The sequence below is a fragment of the Podarcis liolepis genome (assembly GCF_965112155.1).
Source record: "Podarcis liolepis genome assembly, chromosome: 13".
Lineage (NCBI taxonomy): Eukaryota > Metazoa > Chordata > Lepidosauria > Squamata > Lacertidae > Podarcis > Podarcis liolepis.
The window spans coordinates 1,249,617-1,270,416 of record NC_139573.1 but is presented as its reverse complement, the minus strand read 5'-3'; the positions used below and the strand labels follow the sequence as shown (position 1 = coordinate 1,270,416).

Genomic DNA, 20,800 nt, shown 5'->3' with positions numbered 1-20,800 from the left:
GTGCCGTACTCCAAGAGGCCAGGCTCAAGGTAAAGAGGGAGAAGTGCCAGATCGCTGTTCCACAGGTAGAGTTCCTGGGCTATCTTATCGACGCCTCCGGCCTTCACCTGACCACATCCAAGATCCATGTTATCCAGCAGGCCCCCATCCCAAAGAACAAGACGGAATTGCAGGCGTTCCTGGGACTGCTGAACTTTTATAACATGTTCCTGCCCCACAAAGCCATGGTGGCTGAGCCTCTTCACCGACTCCTCAGCACAAAGACGCCTTGGTCCTGGGGTCATCGGGAGACGGCGGCCTTCAATGCGCTCAAGGCTCTCCTTTCATCAGACAGTGTGCTGGTACAGTACAGTGAAGCCAGGCCGCTGGTCATTGCCTGTGACGCCTCACCTTTTGGCATCGGCGCTGTCCTTAGTCACCGTTTTCCAGATGGAAGAGAAGCACCGCTCACCTACTTTTCCAGGACGCTATCTCTGACTGAACGGAATTACAGCCAGCTCGACAAGGAGGCACTGGCACTTGTCGCTGAAGAGGTTCCATGAATACCTCTATGGCAGGACTTTCGACCTCATCACCGACCACAAGCCGCTCCTGGGCCTCCTCGCCGGTGATTGACCAACTCCACCGGTCCTCTCGCCGCGCATGCTGCGATGGACTGTTTTCCTGGCTGCCTACCACTACCGGCTCGTCCATCGCCCGGGGAAATTGATGGGCCATGCCGACGCCCTCAGCCGTTGCCCTCTTCCAGCGTTTGTGGAAGACCCGGCTCCAGCTTCATCGCTCCTCCTGATCGAGGATCTTCCGGCAGTGCCTGTATCGGCTGCCACAGTGGCCTCCGCATCTGCCCAGGATCGCACCATCAGCTGTGTGCTCAACTGGGTGTGGAGGGGGTGGCCACAAGGGCCTTTCGCATCGGAGTTCCAGCCCTTCGCAACCAGACAACATAAACTCTCGGCTCATTGTGGCTGTCTGCTGTGGGGAGACCGCGTCGTGATTCCCCAAAGACTCCGTCAACGCGTCCTGGAGGCTCTGCACGTTGGCCACCCGGGAATCGTCAAAATGAAGGCGTTGGCTCGGTGTTACGTCTGGTGGCCTAACATGGACGATGCCATCACTGCCTGGGTTTCCGCCTGTCAAGTGTGCCAAGAATTGAGGCCTGCGCCACCGGCAGCGAAGGGACACACCTGGGAGATGCCCAAAACACCCAGGTCGAGGGTGCACATCGATCTGGCCGGACCTTTATGGTAGTGGTGGACACCTATTCCAAATGGCTGGAGGTGACCCTGATGCCCTCCACCACTACCGAGGCCGTCCTCCGGGTGCTGCGAGGCCTCTTTGCGACGCATGGGTGTCCTGCTGTCCTTGTCTCCGACAACGGACCGCAGTTCACGTCAGGCACTGTTGAGCGGTATCTTTTGGGACTGGGCATCCGCCATGCCCTAACGGCACCCTTTCATCCATCCAGCAACGGGCAAGTGGAGAGAATGGTGCGCTCAGCAAAAGAGGTACTGGCGCACCTGGACCGGGGAGACTGGCATGAGCGGGTCGCCGAATACTTGTTCGTCCAACACATCACCCCTCATGCAACCACAGGGCGGAGTCTTGCCGAACTGCTTATGGGCCGCTGCCTCAGATCTCCGCTCGACCGGCTGCACCCTGACTTTGCCGTGGCCGAACCCCCAGGCTGTGCCAACGCGCCACGGTCATTTGTTCCAGGAAACCAGGTCTTTGCCCGGAACTTTGTGGGGGGCATTCCTTGGGTGCCAGCCACAGTAGTGGGAGTCACTGGACCTCACTCATATCAGGTGGCACTCGAAGACGGACGCTTGTGGCGCCGACACATAGACCAGCTTAGGCGCAGGGTTGGGGACTTGGACACTACCGTGGTGCCCCCAACTGCTCTCGTGGCTCCGGAAGAGACACTTACAGATGGCGAGGCTCCACCTACACCTCTCTTGCAGACTGCGGGCGTGGAGCCGAACCAAGCCACTTCAGAGGGTCTGCTGGACTTCTCACAGACTCAGACCACTGCCGTGCCTGACATTCTGCCAACTCCACTTTCGGAGGTTCCACCCACAGCAGCGGATCCAGGGGATTTGGTTTCAACGCCACCTAGGGTCGCACCACAGCCTCAGCAAGAATTGGATGGCCCCCCGGACTTGGCTACCTGTCCCCGGCGGTCTGGCAGAGTTTCCATGTGCCCAATTTATTTAAAGAACTATTTTTGTTGGACATGTAGCACTGTTGGTCTAAGTATGGGAAATGTAACCGATATGCTTTTGTGCCTAATTGAACCATTACGTGTAGTGCTGTATATAAGGAAACCATTACGATTGTAACTAACGCCTTATCTCGGTGGGGAGGGGTGTTATGTACTGAAGTTCTCACCCTGGGCCAGCAGGGGGATACTGTAGATAGTTATGCAAATGAAGGATCAAAAGTGACGTTCAGTGATTGGATAGTTTGTATGCAAATGAAGGATCAAAAGTGACGTTCAGTGATTGGATAGTTTGTATGCAAATGAAGGATCGAAAGTGACGTTCAGTGATTGGATAGTTTTAGAAAGTTGTTACAGTAACAAGGTACTGGAGCTCTATATAAGCAGGCTGACTGAGCTCCTCAGTTCAGTTCTGTTCCAGCTTACAAATAAAGAGCTGCTTTGGAAGAATCGCTGTGTTGTCTGATATGTTCACCCACAACTTAACAGATTCAGCATGGACTGGAACAAAGGACAATGATCAGCTCTTCCCTCTGGGGGCAGGAAACTGCAAAGTCCTCTCTGTCACCTGGAAAGTACTCATGGGGAGGGGGAAAGGAGGAACCAGCCAGGTGACAGGACACTCAGGTTACCACCACAACTCCTCCCTCAACCTCTCCTTTCTGTGATGTATGTATGATGTTTCTGGGGGGTGGTCTTGATCTACAGGGTGGGAATTTCAAAAGTCTTCATAAGGTCTTGCACACCATCTTTCTGGGTCTTTTTCCTCTCTCCTGCAAGTGAGGGGAGCACCCTGTTGCAACAGTTCAATCAAGGCCAAGCCTACAGGCTGCTGTTCTGCTCCAAGTTATCCTAGTTGGTGTCTTTGTTTTTGTCCAAGGGAGCCCTCGGATTTTTCCGTTAACAATGCTCAGAGGAAATCTGATTGTTTCTTACGAACACTGTAAAGGGTTCTTTTTGTTAATAAAACAGCCTGGACGAGGGGGTGGCGATACGCACTTCCTCCCAGAGTCTTGCTGGTCAAGCCTCATGTGTATTTTATTAATCAGAGTCCAATCCTTCCTTGCTTTTGGGAAGCAACATGTTCTCTCTTCCATGGGACAGCCCTTGAACTCCTTCAACCATTCCTCATCAGGCTTGGCTTCCAGACCCTTGATCATCTCAGTCACCCTCCCATTCCAGCTTGTCAATCTCCTTAAAGCATGGCACCCAGACCGGACACCAGGTTCTAGTTGGTGTCTGGCGCGAACCAGCCTGTAACCCCCCCCCCTCTGAAAAACACACCTGTGCCATGGCTGCCTGCCTGGGTAGTTCCTGGAGTGGAGGGCATTGCTGAGCTGCCTTGGCCCCCTCCCTCCCCCAGAGGGCAAGAGAAGGGGTAAATTATGCAACGGCAGCTTTAATAGCAAAAAATGTACACCCTCAAATAAAGACCCCCCCACCCCAAGGGCTGTCAAAGGCGCTGCCAAGTGCCACACCCCCCGCGCGGCCGGACGGCGTCGTAGATGAAGAGGCCCAGGAGGACGCAGAGGGCAAAGAGCAGCGCCACGGCCAGGACCACGTAGACGGCGGTGGTGACGGCGAAGGCGAAGAGGAAAACGGTGCGCTGGCAGAAGGCGGGGCGGCCGGCCGGGTCGTAGTTGGGGGGGTAGATGGTGTAGACCCACACGTTGCCTGTAGGGAGAACGGTGTAATAGAAATTTTGAGGTCTTAGATATATGTTCAATGTTCATAAGTGTACCAAACAAGCACGTACATAGATCAGCACAGAAGACCGACCTGAAGCCATTTTGACTCCCAAACTGACCAAACGATTTCTCTGCAAGGTCGAAGGAAAATGGAAAAGCCTCCCCATTGTCTTTTCCTTCAGAAATCCTGTTTTTAAGGGTATGCCAGTGTATGAATAGGGTGAGCCTGTGACCTGACTCAGGAACTAAGTATTTGTCATTGCAAAAGACTGGCCAGGCTCCCCAGGGTATCCAGTTAAGTGAGCATTAACAGGTAACCTGCCAGACAGGAGGTAAACAATGCACTCAGATTTCTGCTGTAGACCACCTCTTCTATGATGTATGTATGATGTATCTGGGGGTGGACATGGACTCCAGGGCTGGCAATTTAAAATCTCTATATGAGGGCGGGCACATCTGGGTTCTGGGTCCTCCTTCTCCTGCGTGTGAGGGGGGCACCCTGTTGCAACAGTTCAATAAAGATCAGACTAGCTGCTTTGCTTCTCAATATTCTCTGCTTGGCCTCTGTTCTTTTCTCTGACTGATGGAGAACCTGCAAAGGACTCTAAAAGGGCTCTTGTGTCCCCCATAAGGGCAGATTTTCGTTTATTACAGCGGGAAAATAAGGGTCTTTCCCTGCCTCCCCCCTCCCCCCCTGGAGATTTCGTTGGGGGGTGAACAAGGGAGGAGTAGGGGTCCAGTCGCTGACCTGCATCTCCTGCCTGCCCATCCAAGGCAAACCATCGAACCCCCTTCTGAACCCCCTTTCTGAAGAGCCCTGTTTTGAATGGCTCATGGGAGTCAGAAGGGGCACCCAGAGACCATCCAGCCCAACCCTCCAGGATGCGGGAATCGCAGCTTGGGCATCCTGGCAGACCTCTGCTTAGTGACCTCTGCTTTTCTGGGGAAAGGGCAGCCCACCCACCCGCCGACTTCCACCTCATAAATACCCCCTTCTGCCGGGCAGCAGTTCCCACCAGGTATGTGCGGAAGAGACAGGTGGGGGGCGACTCACCTGCCAGGAACCAGATGCAGAGGAAGAGGCAGCAGGCGGCCCGGAAGCGCTGTGCCCAGGGGTTGGGTCGGTCCGTGCCATCTCCGCAGGGCAGGCAGCTGAGCAGCAGCAGGAGGAGGACACCCGCACTCAGGACGATCAGGTAGATGGGGATGAGAGGCTGCTGGGGGCACTGGCCCAGGTAGACTGCTCCTGCAGGTGGAGGCACAGCGGGAGAGGCTCAGCGCCCGGGGACCCCGGACTCTCCCCCTACGGCGCCACCTCTCCTGGTCTGCCCTGCAGAGGACCTTGAGGTCCATGAGTAATCATAGTTTAGAGGTCCCTAAGGAAGTCAGATTATCCTCCCCCAGGGCCAGGGCCTTCTCAGTGGTGGCTCCAACCTGGTGGAATGCTCTGTCCCAGGAGACCAGGGCCCTGCAGGATTTAACCTCCTTCCGCAGGGCCTGTAAGACAGAGCTATTCCGCCTGGCCTTTAATTTGAATTCAGCCTGATCTTCTTTTTCCCTTCCCTCCCCTTTTTACGAAGATAACCCGCTCTGGGATCCCACAGCTAATTCTCCCCTGGTCTCCTCGCTGGCCCAAATAGGACCAATTCAGCCAGCTAGCCCTGGGGATTATCTAATGCTTATTTCCCCTAAACTGATTATTGAATATTTTATGGTAATTCATGTTTTTATACTGTATTTTATGCTGCTTTTATAATTAAGTGTTTTAAATTTGTTGTTAGCTGCCCTGAGCCCAGTTTTTGAACCGGGAAGGGCAGGGTATAAATAAAATATTATTATTATTATTATTATTATTATTAGCCGCAGATGTGGACCCCACTGCCACTGCTGCTTCCCAGTGCTCAGAGTTGGGAGAGACCCCCCAGTCCAAGGAATCACAGCTGCCGACTGCCCTTCGAGTGCAGCCCATTGCCAGGGTGGGGAGCCAGGAGGCGGCGACCCGTCCCAAATGGCAGCCCCAAGAGGCAGCATGGCTTAGTGGTTGGAGCGCCTGACTAGGACCTAGAAGAGACCAGGGTTCGAATCCCTCTGCTCAGCCACGTAGCTCGCTAGGTGTGACATTGGGGTGGTGGTCTGCCTCGCAGGGTGGTTGTGGGGATTAAAAGAGGAGGGTAGAGAACCTCGTATCCCGTCTTGAGCATAAATAAAGCAAATACAATCCTATTATGGCAGCAGCAGCAGGAGGAAGACTCGCACCCGGCTCCAGGATGTTTGCCAAATAATCAGAGTTGGGGGAGAGCTATGCAGGCCACATGCAAAACCCCAACCAACTAGCTGAACAGCCACCGATCAGGGATTTTTAAAGTTGGGATTCCTTTATTGCAGGGGGTTGGACTAGATGACCCCTGGTGTTCCCTCCCTAGTCTGGCTGAGCCTCTTAGCAACACTGGCTGCTGCCCAGAGCTTCCCTGAGCGGAGCTGAAACACTTCCCTCGCTTTGAGCTCAAGGTTTTTCTGCTCTTATCGCTTTCAAGGCAGTTTCCTTTGGTTGCATCTGTACTTGCAATTCTGAGCTGTCACAGATTGCAAGATAGCTATTGATTTCCTGGTGAAGGTTTTTGCACGTTGCGGAAAAACAATATGAACTGTAGAAAAAACCACCATTAAGCACTGGTAGAAATATATCTATACCCCTGCACAAAATCTGTTTAAAACATAACAGATAATGACAATGAAAACAGGACAGCTCCGGCCCTTTCTTTAAAAGCAGCCTGTTCCCCAAACAAGGAAATCTCCAAGTCTGGCTTCTCCAGGGAGAGAGAGGCCAAATCGTGGAACTGCAGAACTGGAAGGGAACCCAGGGGTCATCTAGCCCAACCCGCGCCTGCAATGCAGGAATCTTTTGCCCAAGGCAGGACTCGAACTCGGGACCCCAAGATTGTGAGCAATTAGGTATAAATGCTTTGTGCTGCAAATTCGCTCGCCCTGCAATGCTCTCTAGCTGAATCGGATCGGGTTAATCCCGCATTCTTTTAGTGGGTCGTGCAAGCAGCTCAATAATGTTTTTGTGCACATGGTTTGGGGATGTTGGGGTGAGTATCTAGAACTAAGGGGAGGCAAGGACTCAAAAAAGCTTGGGGAATCACTGGTCTAGTCAGTAGCAATGCATTAGCAGGTTAATCCGGGTTAATGCATTTTAATGTTTTAATGTTGTATTTTAATCTTGTTTTTTAAGCTGTGCTTCAATCAATTGTTTTTATATTTGGTGTTAGCCGCCCTGAGCCTGGTCTTGGCTGGGGAGGGCGGGGTATAAATAAAAATTATTATTATTTATTATTATTAATCCACAGGTGCAGAGACAGACAGGCAGACAGAGATCGAGTCTCTGCGCAAGGAGAGCATTGCACATTATTTTTCCCGACTCACCTACAACGATCCCGGCAATGGTCGGGGCAGCGAACAGGATCTTCACCAGAACTGAAAGGAAGAAAAAAATCTGAAATAAGAGATTTAATGACGGATTGGTTGCAGTATCGCCAGGTAAACGATGTCTTTAGCAGCTAATCAAAGTTTGGGTTCTCTTTTGTTGGGGGCTTCCATCTTGTTCCACCTGGTGGCAGGTGGGAGTTGTGATAGGAATTCTGAGGTCTTAGATATATGTTAAATGTTCATAAGTGTACCAACCAAGCACATACATAGATCAGCACAGGAAGACCGACCTGGAACCCTTTTGATTCCCAAACTGAGCAAATGTTTTCTCTGCAAGGTCAAAGTGGGAAACCTCCCCATTGTCTTTTCCTTCACAAATCCTGTCTGAAGGGTATCTCTGTGTATGAATAGGGTGAGCCTGTGACCTGACTCAGGAACTAAGTATTTATCATTACAAAAGACTGGCCAGGCTCCCCAGGGTATCCAGTCAAGTGACCATTAACAGGTAACCTGGCAGACAGGAGGTAAACAAGGCACTCAGATTTCTGCTGTAGACCGTCCTTTCTGTGATGTAGGTATGATGTTTCTGGGGGTGGTCTTGATCTACAGGGTGGCAATTTCAAAAGTCTTTATAAGGCCTTGCGCGCCATTGTTCTGGGTTCCTCCTCCCTCCGGTGTGTGGTGAGGGGAGCATCCTGTTGCAACAGTTCAATAAAGATCAGGCTTACTAGCTGCTTTGCTTCTCAATATTCTCTGGTTGGCCTCTGTTATCTTCTACTACCAATAGACAACCTACGTAAGGACTCTATATGGGCTCTTGGATACCCCATAAGGGAAAAAGGGCAGATTTTTGTTTACAACAGTACGGGGCTTCCATCTTGTTCCACCTGGTGGCAGGTGGGAGTCCTGTTGGAAAGTCTTCAACCAAGACCAAGCCTACTGGCTGCTGTTTTGCTCTGGGATTCCTGGCTGGGGTCCTTGTTTTTTTGTCCAAGGGAGCCCTCAGATTTCTCCGTTCACAGCAGGGAGCAGGGTCCAGGGAGAAGGACCTCGCATGATGGTCACTGCTCACAGACGCATCACAGGGGGTGGGCTGGATGACGGCTGGGGGAGCCCTTCCAACTCGACAATTGGCAAATTTGGGAAAGGAAGAGGCAGCGACTCACCCATCAGGACAGAGTGGAGCGTGGACTCCTCTGTGGCCTCCAAGAGGGCCGAACGGCTGCCCTCCAGCAGCGGGGTCTCCTCGGGCATGGTGCCAACAGAAGCTGTGAGCCTAGGAAATAAAACCAAGCAGGTGAAAGGAACAGGAGCATATCCCCCCTTCCAAGCTTTAAGTAGCCTTTGCTTCTCTCTTAGGGGCTTCTGGGACCAGGTGTGGCCCAGCCTCACCTGCACCTGGGAAAGAGATGATTGTGCTTTTGCCCTTGCAGGATCAGGCCCCGACATCCCGCCTGCAGTCAAGGGAAGGGAGGGCAGGTGAGCTGAACACTAAAATACAATAACCTATTAAACATTAAAAACTTCCCTAAACAGGGCTGCCTTCAGGTGTCTTCTGAATGTCAGGTAGTTGTTTATTTCCTTGACATCTGGTGGGAGGGTGTTCCACAGGGCAAGCGCCACCACCGAGAAGGCCCTCTGCCTGCTTCCCTGTAGCTTTGCTTCTCGCAGGGAGGAAACTGCCAGAAGGCCCTCGGAGCTGGACCTCAGTGTCTTGGCTGAACGATGGGGGTGGAGACGCTCCTTCAGGTCTACTGGGCCTTTGAGGACGTTTAGGGCTTTCAAGGTCAGCACCAACACTTTGAATTGTGCTTGGAAACGTACTGGGAGCCAGTGTATGTGTTATGTGGTCTCAGTGGCTGCTCCCAGTCACCAGTCTAGCTGCCGCATTCTGGATTAGTTGTAGTTTCTGGGTCACCTTCAAAGGTAGCCCCACGTAGAGCGCATGGCAGTAGTCCAAGCGAGAGATAACCAGAGCATGCACCACTCTGGCCAGACAGTCTGCAGGCAGGTAGGGTCTCAGCCTGTGTACCAAATAGAGGAGATAGACAGCTGCCCGGGACACAGACTTGACCTGTGCCTCCATGGACAGCTGTGAGTCCAAAATGACTCCCAGGCTGCGCACCTGGTCCTTCAGGGGCACAGTTGCCCCATTCAGGACCAGGGAGTCCCCCACACCTGCCCGCCTGTCCCCCAAGAACAGTCCTTCTGTCTTGTCAGGATTCAACCTCAATCTGTTAGCTGCCATCCATCCTCCAACCACCTCCAGGCACTCACACAGGACCTTCACCGCCTTCACTGGTTCTGATTTGAAAGAGAGGTAGAGCTGGGTATCATCCGCATACTGATGAACACCCAGCCCAAACCCCCTGATGATCTCTCCCAGCAGCTGCATGTAAATGTTGAAAAGCATGGGGGAGAGGACAGACTTCAACGGAAGGATACTCTTGGCATGCTCAGAGGAACTCCCGGCGTAATTATCCCTTCCTCGGTTGTGGCCGAGGCCTGCCGTTATGCCCCCCACACCTCACCCAGGACCCCCTCCCTGGGCCCTGCTGGCACCCTGAACTCAGCACCCAAGCTCCGCGGTGGGATTCAGGAAATCCTGTCTCTTTCCTGCCCTAGTGCAAACTGGAGGAAGGAGCAACCGGGGGGAGGATGGGGGCAGGAAATCTGGGGGGAGTGGGGGGGGTTGAGCTGGGAGATGGGGCTCTGGGGCCCTTCCACCCCCGTAATTAATTTTTATTATTTTCTTTACATATTCTTTTCTTACATTTCGCCAACGCACACCCATGACTTCCCTCCCTTCAGCTGGTACCCCATATGCCATCCATTCGCCTATTTTATCTTTTCATTTCCTATCCTCTCTACATTGCAGGGGTTCCTTCAGTCCTGCTGGTGCCTTTAGTTTTACACAGCTACCCTTTAAGCATATAGTAAATTTACTCCAATTTCCTTGGAATCTCCGATCGTCCTGATCCCGAATTCTTCCGGTCAGTTTGGCTAACTCTGCGTATTCAGTCGCTTTCATGTGCCGCTCCAAACCTCTTTTGATTTCCAATTTTGGGCCGACAAAGTCCTTGCAGCAGCTGGGGCGTACATAAATAATATTTTATCTTAATCTCCTTTCCCATCGAGCCGAGTTAAAAATGTTTTTTGGGGAAGGTATATTTTAATATTTTCTTAAGTTCATTATAGACCGGGAGCGCTTTTCTGGGGTCGGGGTGAGTGCACTGGGTGCTCAAAAAACGGAGCGCCCACCCTATAGCCCTCTTTTTTCGAGATAGGGGGCCACCCATGGCCCTGCCCAGCCACCCTAGACCCTCCAGGAGACCCCAAAGTGTGCCCGGTTCACCTGCCAAAGCCCCCCAAGCCCCACTGCAGGGTCAGGGTTGCCCCCAGGGTCGAGGGAAGGGGGTCTGCCCCTCTCTCTCTTTTACCTGCGTCCGGGGAAGATGTACACAAAGGACCTCGCAGCCCAGAGACCCCGATTTTGTGGGGAAACCTCACCCTTCATCTGCCACCCGCAGAGGACCAGCTGACTCTCCCCACTTCCTGCCTCGCCGTGGGGTGGGCGTTGGGTGGGGTGGGGGACCCTGGTGACGGAGAGACCCCATGACCTCTTCCTGCCCACGCTGGCCCAGCCCAGCCCCTCTTATCATCAACCTTTGCTTGGGCTCTATCTCAGAGCAGATGGAAAGAGGCCGGTGACGCAAGAGGACTCGGGAGGCGGAAAAAAACGGTTTATTGTGGCTGCTCTGATTCGGAAGGCAGAGAGAGAGAGAGAGACGGAGGGCAAAGGTGCTCCTCTCGCTTCGACACAGAAGCACCGGATTGCAGTGAAAGAATCACAGAATCGTCATGTTGGGACCCCCAGAGGTCATCCATCCCAACCCGCTGCAATGCCAGGAATCTCAGCTAAAAATAAATCACGGGACGGTAGAGGGGGAGGTCAGGAAGCCAGCGAGGGATCAGTGGTAGGTTTCCTGGAAAGACAAAAACAAGGCAGAGCGTGAATGTGGGGCGGAGGAAGGGGCTTTCTGTGGGGAGCGGGGCAGGCCCCAGGCTTCCCTTGCCAATGCTGGCTTTGCAAACTGGGCCCAGTCCAGCTCGGCGGCACCGTCCCTTTGAAGGACCACAGGGGCACCCCTCTCTAGCTGGCCAAGGGGGCCCAAGGCACAGCTACGGATCTTGTGGAGTTGACGGGGACGCCAAAGGTCATCTAGCCCAACCCGCTGAAAGGCAGGAATCGCGGACTCCGCCCCGCCCTCGCTTTAAGCTCTCCATCTCGTCACTGGGACACGTTGGTTAGGGCAGCAGCAGCAGCAGCAGTTGGAAGCAAGTAGGGCACCCAGGAAGCCCCCAGAAAAGAGGGGGTCTGCCCTAGACGTGCCCCATTGCTGCCTCCTCCTCCAGAGAAACGGGGGGCTGCAGGAGCTCCTCCTGCGTCTCCCCCCGCCCACCTTCCTGCGAGGCCTCTGCTCACAAAGAGCCGCAATCCCACTGAGTAAATAAATAACTAAATAATAATACCGTGTTTTTCTGTGTATAAGACGCCCCCATGTATAAGATGCCCCCTATTTTTGGGGACCCCAAATAGAGAAAACGGGGGGAAGATTGTATCCACGTATAAGATGACCCACAATTTTGAACACAATTTTTAAATAAAAAAACCCCTGGTCTTACACACGGAAAAGTACGGTAATTGTTTTATTATTAGCTGGATATTAATTAACTCACTTTGCATACAACCCTTCACCTGTAGATCTCAGGGTTGCGGCTGACGACATAAAGACACAAGCACAAAATACCAGGAAGAAGAACAAGTACAGACCGATAACTACCCCCCCCTCCATAACGGGGGGTTGGTCTAGAGGACCTTTGGGTTCCCCTCCAGCTCGACCGTTCTGTGGTTCCAGGAGCTCAGCGGGGCTTCCTCCGCAGGGCTGCTTGCGACTGGGCTCCCCCCCCCCAGGTTGGGCTAGGGAGGCGGCTGCCTTGGGGGGGGGGCTGCAGCGAACCCACCTTTTCTTCCTCGTTGCAGGTTCCACAGACGCAGCCAAAGAGCCCGTTGAGGATCTGGAGGGCGCAGAGGCAGAACTCCACCAGGCCGGAGGCCAGGATGATGGAGAAGAGGATGACGTTGAAGCGGGTGACGCCGGGGGGGTCCCGGCAGACGTCCCACAAGCTCGTGTCAAAGAGGTAGTTTTTCTCGCTGGAAGAGAACGGGGCGGAGAAGAGATGGGCGGCCCCGTCACGCTCACAACTGTCTCCCTCGCACAAGCCCTGCACCCCTTTCTTCACCCCTGAATGAGGGCAGTGAGGGCCCCCAAACTGGAGGGTGAGAAAGATTCAGGGAGGAGGAGAGGGCTATGGAGGGCTGCTAGCCCCTAGGGGGTTAAGCTTCTGGAAACTGCAGGAGGGGAAGAGTTGGTCTTGTGTTCGAATCCTGACTGCGGATCACCTGCGAGAACAAACGGGATGCTGGACCAGGTGGGACCCAGACTTAGGATGGGAGAAAACAAGGAGGGCCACAGCAGGGCCCCACCCTGGGTTAAAGGTAAAGGGGCCCCTGACCATTAGGTCCAGTCGTGACCGACTCTGGGGTTGCGGTGCTCATCTCGCCTTATTGGCCGAGGGAGCCGGCGTACAGCTTCCGGGTCATGTGGCCAGCAGGACTAAGCCGCTTCTGGCGAACCAGAGCAGCGCACGGAAACACCGTTTACCTTCCCGCCGGAGCCGTACCTATTTATCTACTTGCACTTTGTCATGCTTTCGAACTGCTAGGTTGGCAGGAGCAGGGACTGAGCAACGGGAGCTCACCCCGTCACGGGGATTCGAACCGCCGACCTTCTGATCAGCAAGTCCTAGGCTCTGTGGTTTAACCCCCAGCGCCACCCGCGTCCCTGGGTTAGGAAGAGACAAAAAGAGCTTTAAGTCAGCAAAGCTGATCTTGAAGGGGCAGCCTCTCTTTGCCTCCAGCGACGCTGTACATGAATCAAATACCAACAAAAAATGGCTTTGTGCCTCCAGAGCTCTTTCCTTCAAAGGGAGCCTGGTTTGCACAGCCCCTGGAACTCCCTGCCACTTGAGTCGCCCGGTGCGACTAATGTCTCCTTTAAAATAAATCAGAAACACCGCCGTGCCTGCTCTGAAGGGTCTCCCATGTGCCAAAACTGGAGGTAGCTGAAGCCGCTCCCCACAACGCCCTCCAGACCCCTGACTCACCTGAAGTCCTCCAGGCTGCTCTCAAAGGGGCGGCCCCACTCCAGCGTCCCGTTGGCCAGGGGGTACTGACACATGGGCCCGTGAACAAGGCCCAGAGAGGAGGTGGCGACGGCGTAAACGCCTCCCAAGGCCCCCACAGCTGCAAAGATGATCGAGAGGCACATCTGGGGAGGAAATGTGGGGCGGGGGTTAGTGGCCAGGGAAACAAGAGCCCTGAAGGTGGGACCTGGTTCTGGGTGGAGCACCAGTTCCCCCTGATATTTAATAATAATAATGATAATAAAATAATAATTCTATTTATATCCCGCCCTCCCCAGCCAAAGCCGGGCTCAGAGCGGCCGACAACAATAAAAGCAACGCAGTTCACATAAAACCACAATCAATCCATTGAAATACATTCTAAAATCAATTCATTTAAAATCAATTCAGAATCAAATTCATGGCAACCATTGGGCTAGAGTTCTGTGGGGATTACCAAAGGAGGGGGTCAGACTGTGCCTCAGCCAAAGGCCCGGTGGAACAGCTCCATCTTGCAGGCCCTGCAGAAAGATGTCAAGTCCCGCAGGGCCCTGGTCTCTTGTGACAGAGCGTTCCACCAGATCGGGGCCACGGCTGAAAAGGCCCTGGCTCTAGTTGAGGTCAGCCTAACCTCCCTGTGGCCTGGGACCTTCAAGATGTTTTTGTTTGAGGACTGTAAGGTCCTCCGTGGGACATACCAGGAGAGGCGATCCCGTAGGAACGAGGGTCCTAGGCTGCATAGGGCTAATACTGTTATGAGTTTCACCCCCTAAATTCCTGGTTCCAGTAGGTGCTAGGATTTAACCCGTGCTTGGAGTCTTACTTGAGTGCCAGTCCTGAGATTTAGCAAGTGTTTCCAGCATGTTCGCACTCCTGTCTCACGTACGCTGGCTTGGCCATGTCCATGGAAGAGGGCAGGATCTCGCAAGGATATGCTCTACTGGGAGCTGGTTTCTGCTACCAAGCCCCTTGGCAGACCAACTCTGCACTACAAAGCTGTCTGCAAACGTGACATGAAGACTGGCAACATCAACCCCGCCGTGTGGGAATCCCTTGCAGGAGATCTCAGTGCCTGGAGACGGGTAGCTAAGTCCATAGCAATGAGCAGAGAAGAAATGACCGCCGTAGCGTCAGATGTGCCTCATTCCCAAAAGGAAACACGGACGGAAGCGCCTGGAATCTCGCGCTGCTCGGAGACTGGGGTGGAGTGCAGTAATATATATATTTATTTGGGGAGGGGGCTTTGAAATAACAGCATGGGAGTGCAGAATGGGGAGGGTGCCGGGGGACGTTTCACGGCACTGCAGGGGGCCTGGACTAGACAACCCGTGTGTTCCTTGCCACTCTACAGTTTTATGAGGTTTTGCCTGGGAGTTTGTGGCACTTTGCCCGCCCCCGCTCCACGCTGGCATGTGCAAACAAACAAGGGGGTGGGGAAAAGCAGAAGTTCCTGCCCCACATCTCACCCCGCAGCGGTTCCCACAGCAGCCTTTGCGCCCGGTGGCCTGGATGTGGACGGCTGGAACCATCACCTGGGGAGGGGAGAAGACCCGTCAGCTCAAGAAACATGATCAAAATGCCCCCCCCCGAAACACACAGATACAACCCCCCCGTCTCCTGCTTCCCCATAACCATGACATCCTCCCCCCATTCTGAACCCACAGCCCAGCTGTTGGCACTGGGTGTGAGCAGGGCAGTCAGCCTGGCATTCAGATCCTATTCCTGCAGGAGACAGATCATGCCCTCTCCCTTAGTCCTCACCCACCTGCCGCAGGGGGAATTCTTAATCTGTTTCCCAGCTTTACTCTACTTATCTCACACACACACACACAGTCATGAGGTGGCCGCAAAACCCACTAAAGGCAATTCTCCACCAAGATGTGGTAGCCACGATCCCTGCCTTGCCCGGGGTTGGACTGGATGACCTTTGGGTCCCTCATGCCACGATTCTCAAAACCTCTCAAGGCAGCTTGCGAGCAAAATGAAAACACCCCAGGAGGCAAAACTGTGCAGGATCCTTCCCTTAAGGGCCGTTCATCCTGCTAGTGTCCCAGAGAGAGTTGAAGAAGGGGGAGGAGGAGAGAAAGAGTCGGGTTTTGGCACAGCCCCCGCCCTCCCAATATCCTCTGCCAGATTATTCCTTCTGTTGCAAAGACCGTACAGGATTCCTAAGAGCGGCTCCCTCTTGCCGTGGAACCTTACCATGACGCCCCCTCCGATGATCCCGCCCAGGTAGAGGATTTCGGGGGTCAGGTACTCTCCCCAGTGGTGGACATACTGGGTCTTCCAGTCCGGGAAGGCAAGGACGATGTTGCACACAATGCACAGGAGAGCGAAAGGCCAGAGGGCAGCCCCCAGCACGCGGGAACAGGCCCCCGTGCACATGGCAACGCTGAAATGGGGCTCTGCGGGGCAAGAGGCAGCCTTATACGCCCGGGGGGTGGCACCCAGTAGACTCAAGAGGAGGAAGTGGGGAAAGTCTTTGGACTTTCTCAGCGCAATTGGCTCGTAAATGCCACCTTTGTCCCCTCGGATGCCGTCCAGCAAGTGGCGTGAGCAGATAGTGGCGCTGGGGGCAAGAGGTTCCTGGCGTGGGCAGAGCCCTCTCCTCCAAAGCATGAGTCAGAGAGGCATAGAGGTGGAAGGGACCTCCAGGGGTCATCCAGTCCAACCCCCCGCAAGTGCAGGAGTCGCAGCTGATGCGACGGCCACCTGACGGCTGCTTAAAAGGAAGTAGAAGCTGCCCCCTTTCGAGGTCACAGAGTGATAGAGCCACAATTCTCTCCTAAAATCTACATCCCGCATTACTGTAAAAAAAGAGAAAGACCTCTCACAGCAGTTTCACAAAAAGACCAAGAAACATTTTCAAGACTTTAACGTACCCAAAGTTAAAAGACTGAACACTTTCTAAGCATCTGGGACGGCTTGTCTAAACAAGGAAGTTTTTAGAGAAAGAGAAGAGGGAAGGTTCCTGCTTGATATCATTCGTATCAAGAGGCAGGGAGTTCCAGAGTGTAAATGACCCGCTTCTTACAAATGTGGAAGGGGTATTGTGCCAACTCCTCCAACCGGAGCCGTCAGTCTTGCAAGTAAACTGGTCCCAGGTTGTTAAGGGCTTTTTGTGTACTAATAGTAATGCCTTGAACTTGGCCCAGTAGCAAACCGGGAGCCAGTTCAGATTTCTGGCACAGGTGCTGTGCACTGACAAGACCTCCGTCCCGTCAGCAATCGTGCTGCAGCGTCCTGCACCAGCGGCAGCTTCCAGATCAAGAGTAAGGGAAGCCCCACAGTGAGCGCACTGCAGTAGCCCAGCCTCGAAGTAACGAACGCATGAATCATTGCAGAGTTGGGAAAACCCCTGAGGGCTATCTAGTGTGGGATATACAGCTGTCAGTCAAGTCCAACTTTCTGAGGGGACTAACTGCCTCTGTGTGGCAGGCAGTTTTGTCAGTTGGTTGGTCGCTGCAAGGAGCGTTAACTGGTAACCTTCTCATGACTCACGACTATCTAGTATATAGTTTATATATACCATATACTCAAGACTATCTAGTACATACCCTTCTCATGAGTCACGACTATCTAGTATATAGTTTATCTGTTATGTCACCTAAGCCTGCCTTCAGGAACAACTCTGTTAAACCTGAATGAATCTGATAATAAAGCAGTTTATGTTAATATGATTCAGATTCATGTGTGTTTTCTTTAAGAGGGACAGAAAGGGATTATCAACCAGGAAGGTATTGATAGGACTCAAATGAGTTAGCAACCCGCTTGACGCTGCATAAACTCAAACAGGGGACCGTTTAAACTCTGCTAAATTATATAAACGTTCCCACATCTAGTACAACCTCCTGCAACACAGGGATCCTGCGTCCTGCCCACCACCTCCAGACCACTAAGGGGATACAAACAGGAAGCAAAGGAATAACAGCCAGAAGAGGCTCAAGGAAGCTAGCCAAGGCGCATCTGGCAGGGGAGTGTAAAAAATAATAATAAAGTCCATCAGGGTCACTAAACAGAGGGAGGAGGGTCTTCTGTGGCCACTGTCAAGGTGTTTCTGGGCGCAATTAGTACAAGGGCTAGGTAAAGGTAAAGAGACCCTGACCGTTTGGTCCAGTCGTGACCGACTCTGGGGTTGTGGCGCTCATCTCACTTTACTGGCCGAGGGAGCCGGCGTACAGCTTCCGAGTCATGTAGCCAGCATGACTAAGCCGCTTCTGGCGAACCAGAGCAGCGCACGGAAACGCCGTTTACCTTCCCGCCGGAGCGGTACCTATTTATCTACTTGCACCCGGGGGTGCTTTTGAACTGCTAGGTAGGCAGGAGCAGGGACCGAGCAACGGGAGCTCACCCCGTCGAAGGGATTCGAACCACCGACCTTCTGATCGGCAAGTCCTAGGCTCTGTGGTTTAACCCACAGCGCCACCCACGTCACTTAGTACAAGGGTTAAAAGCCCAGAATTAATTGGAATTCAGGTACTTGAAGATATTTATTTATTTCATAGAATTGTAGAATTGGAAGGGACTCCCAGGGTCATCTAGAAACCTAACGCAGAATCTCAGCTAAAGCATCCATGGCAGACGGCCATCCAACCTCTGCTTAACACCCCCCAATGAAGGAGAATGTTCCACACACACACACCCGAGTTTCCACTGTCAAACTGTTCTCACCATCAGAAAATTCTTCTTGACGCTGAGTCGGACTCTCCTTTCTCGGAGCTTGAAGCCATCGGTTCGAGTCCTACCCTCTGGAGCGACAGAAAAGACGCTGGCACCTTCTTCCATGGGGCAGCCCTTGAGATATTTGAAGTTGCCTCTCATATCTCCTCTCCCCTTTCGCAGGCTAAACATCTCCAGCTCCCTCAACAGCTCCTCACAAGGCTTAGTTTCCAAACCCTTCATCCTCTTGGTCACCATTTTTGTTGGGGGACGCAGAGCAGCTCTGCAGCTCTTGGCTGGGGCTGTAGAGTCCACCCAGACCCTCCCCTCGAGACCCACCTCCTTCCCTGAAGACTTGGAAGGGTCCCCCATGCCCTGGCACGATGAGGTCCGCCATGCCCAGGGCACGGGCCCTGCTCCCTGCCTGCCGCGCCGGGTCCTCGCTAAGCGGCTGCCACTCTCCTTCGTCTCCCTCACGCTCAAAAAGGTCTCCGGCCACCAGGACGTCCCCCAGGGAAGTGCCGCGGACCAGCAGGCTGACGTCGTTCCCCGTGTGGCCGGGGGTGGGCAGCACCTCCAGGTGCCCCGCGTGGAGTGGGTAGGGGAGCCCCCGGCGCAGATCCGTGGGGAGGTAACGTCCATCAGGCCGGCTGACGTCCGTGCCCACGACCAGCAGGGCCTCGGGGAAGAGGTTGAGGTTGCCCACGTGGTCCGAGTGGCCGTGGGTGCAGACCACGTGGCGGACGTCTCGAGGGGACACGCCCTGCTCGGCCAGCCCCGCCAGCAGCCGCTCACGGCCCCAGGGACCCCCTGTGTCCACCAGGGTGAGCTGGGGACCCAAGACCAGGGAGACGGTCCCGTCCGCTCGGGTGCTGCCGTCGCAAAGCTCCTCCGAAAAGCCCTCCTGGAGGACCAGCACCGAGTAGGGGGAGCCGGGGATCAGCCGTGCAGGGAAGGGGGCTGTCCGTGGCTTCGAAGAGGTGGAGGCCGGGGAGCAGAGAGCCATGGAGAGGGAGATCTGGAGGGGAAAGGGTCCGGGGGGGGGGTCCTTTCTTTCTGCCTGGTGGAGGGATGGCTTGAGGGCAAAACTCCCGGCGGGTCCTGGCAAAGCAGATCCTGAAGACCTTTAAGAAACAGGATAAGGAAGAGTTAGAAGGGTCCCCCCAAAGTTCATCTAGCCCAGGGGTCAGCAACCTTTTTCAGCCGTGGGCCAGTCCACTGTCCCTCAGACCATCTGGAGGGCTGGACTATATTGGGGGGGGGGGGGGAATGAATGAATTTCTATGCCCCACAAATAACCCAGAGATGCATTTTAAATAAAAGGTCACATTCTACTCATGTAAAAATACTCTGATTCCTGGACTGTCTGTGGGCCAGATTTAGAAGGCAATTGGGCCGCATCTGGCCCAAGGGCCTTAGGATGCCTACCCCCGATCTAGCCCAACTGCCTGTGACACAGGGATCCTTGACCAGGGGCTGGGGCAACTTTGGCCCTGCTTGCCAACCTGGCAGAGATTTCTGAGGCTGCCCTTTGCCAGCAAAGGATCAGACAGGAAAATAATAATAATAATAATTTTTTATTTGTATCCCACCCTCCCCAGCTGAGGCCGGGTTCAGAGCAGCTAACATCATAAAAACAACACAATATGCATAAAAACAGACATCAATTAATTAAAATACACTAGCGTTGCTAGTGCCCCCCCCAACCCCCCGGGGAAATGAGGACACAGCACCATCCACGGCAACATCAGGGGTGAAATGATGCCGGTAGAAAGGAGAACCCCCCACCCCGCCGCCCACCTGGCCTGGGACAATGGACCAGGCGCGTGCAGGTGTGCCCCCCCCCAGCCTCCCTGCGGCCTCCGCTAAATCCAACACCCATCAGGCTCATCCAAGAGGGTCAGACAGAGGCAGAGAAGGTAGGCTGGGGCTGGTAAGAGGTGCCACCGCAATGGCCCTTTAATCCCTTGACTTTTGGGGGCAGGAAAGGTGCCCTGAGAGGCCCATGCCGGGAATCCAGGGTGGGGAGAAGGCGGCTGTGGCGTTCCCCTCCCTCCCTGGCAAGGGGAGAACAGGGCCTTCTCTGTGGTGGCTCCCCGCCTGTGGGATGCTGCTCTCCCCAGGGAGGCTCCCCTGGCGCCTTCCTTCCCCTTCCACCAGGCCGGGGCTGACCCGCCTGCGTCTCTCTCTCTGGCTCTTGCTCCTTACGCATTCCCCCCCCCCTTTTTTATACCGTAAACCACCCTGGAGAGACGCAGGGGAGTTTAAGAAATAAATAATTTATTCATACCTGTCAAACCACCTTTACCAAAGAAAAACAAAACCGAGAACCGCTAGAAAAATACGAAAATTGGGGGAAAAAAGCAATTAAATTGCAAAGAGTGACAGAAGTAAATACACCTGTGGACTGTTTTTTCTATTTCCCACCTCGTGACGTCACGTCGGCCGCACGCACCGGAAGTATGCGCGCTCACGCAGGCGCCGCTCTAGCACCTCCTCCTCCTCTGTGCTCTTGCCAATCCTGAGAGGAGGAGGAGTGCGCATGCGCAAGTGGATAAAA

The 20,800-nt window shown here is 53.9% G+C and overlaps 2 protein-coding genes across 2 annotated transcripts; both read right to left on the bottom strand.

Annotated features, from left to right (window-relative positions):
- Window positions 1-3,671: 3,671 nt before the first annotated feature.
- On the bottom strand, window positions 3,672-10,976 carry LOC310692565 (transmembrane protein 272-like; the record flags this gene model as incomplete). The annotated part of the gene is made up of 5 exons (XM_083473512.1): window positions 10,776-10,976; window positions 8,502-8,611; window positions 7,333-7,383; window positions 4,961-5,152; window positions 3,672-3,892 (listed from the first exon to the last, which is right to left on the bottom strand). Exons 1-5 carry the CDS (start codon window positions 10,850-10,852, stop codon window positions 3,672-3,674), a joined length of 651 nt encoding a protein of 216 aa, XP_083329638.1. The 5' UTR covers window positions 10,853-10,976.
- An 84-nt stretch (window positions 10,977-11,060) lies between these two features.
- On the bottom strand, window positions 11,061-20,697 carry LOC310692160 (uncharacterized protein). The gene is made up of 6 exons (XM_083472791.1): window positions 20,531-20,697; window positions 18,253-19,364; window positions 15,048-15,113; window positions 13,564-13,727; window positions 12,361-12,550; window positions 11,061-11,321 (listed from the first exon to the last, which is right to left on the bottom strand). The coding sequence occupies exons 2-6, from the start codon at window positions 18,880-18,882 to the stop codon at window positions 11,307-11,309; spliced, it is 1,065 nt and encodes a 354-aa protein (XP_083328917.1). The 5' UTR covers window positions 18,883-19,364; window positions 20,531-20,697; the 3' UTR covers window positions 11,061-11,306.
- Between the last annotated feature and the right edge of the window lie 103 nt (window positions 20,698-20,800).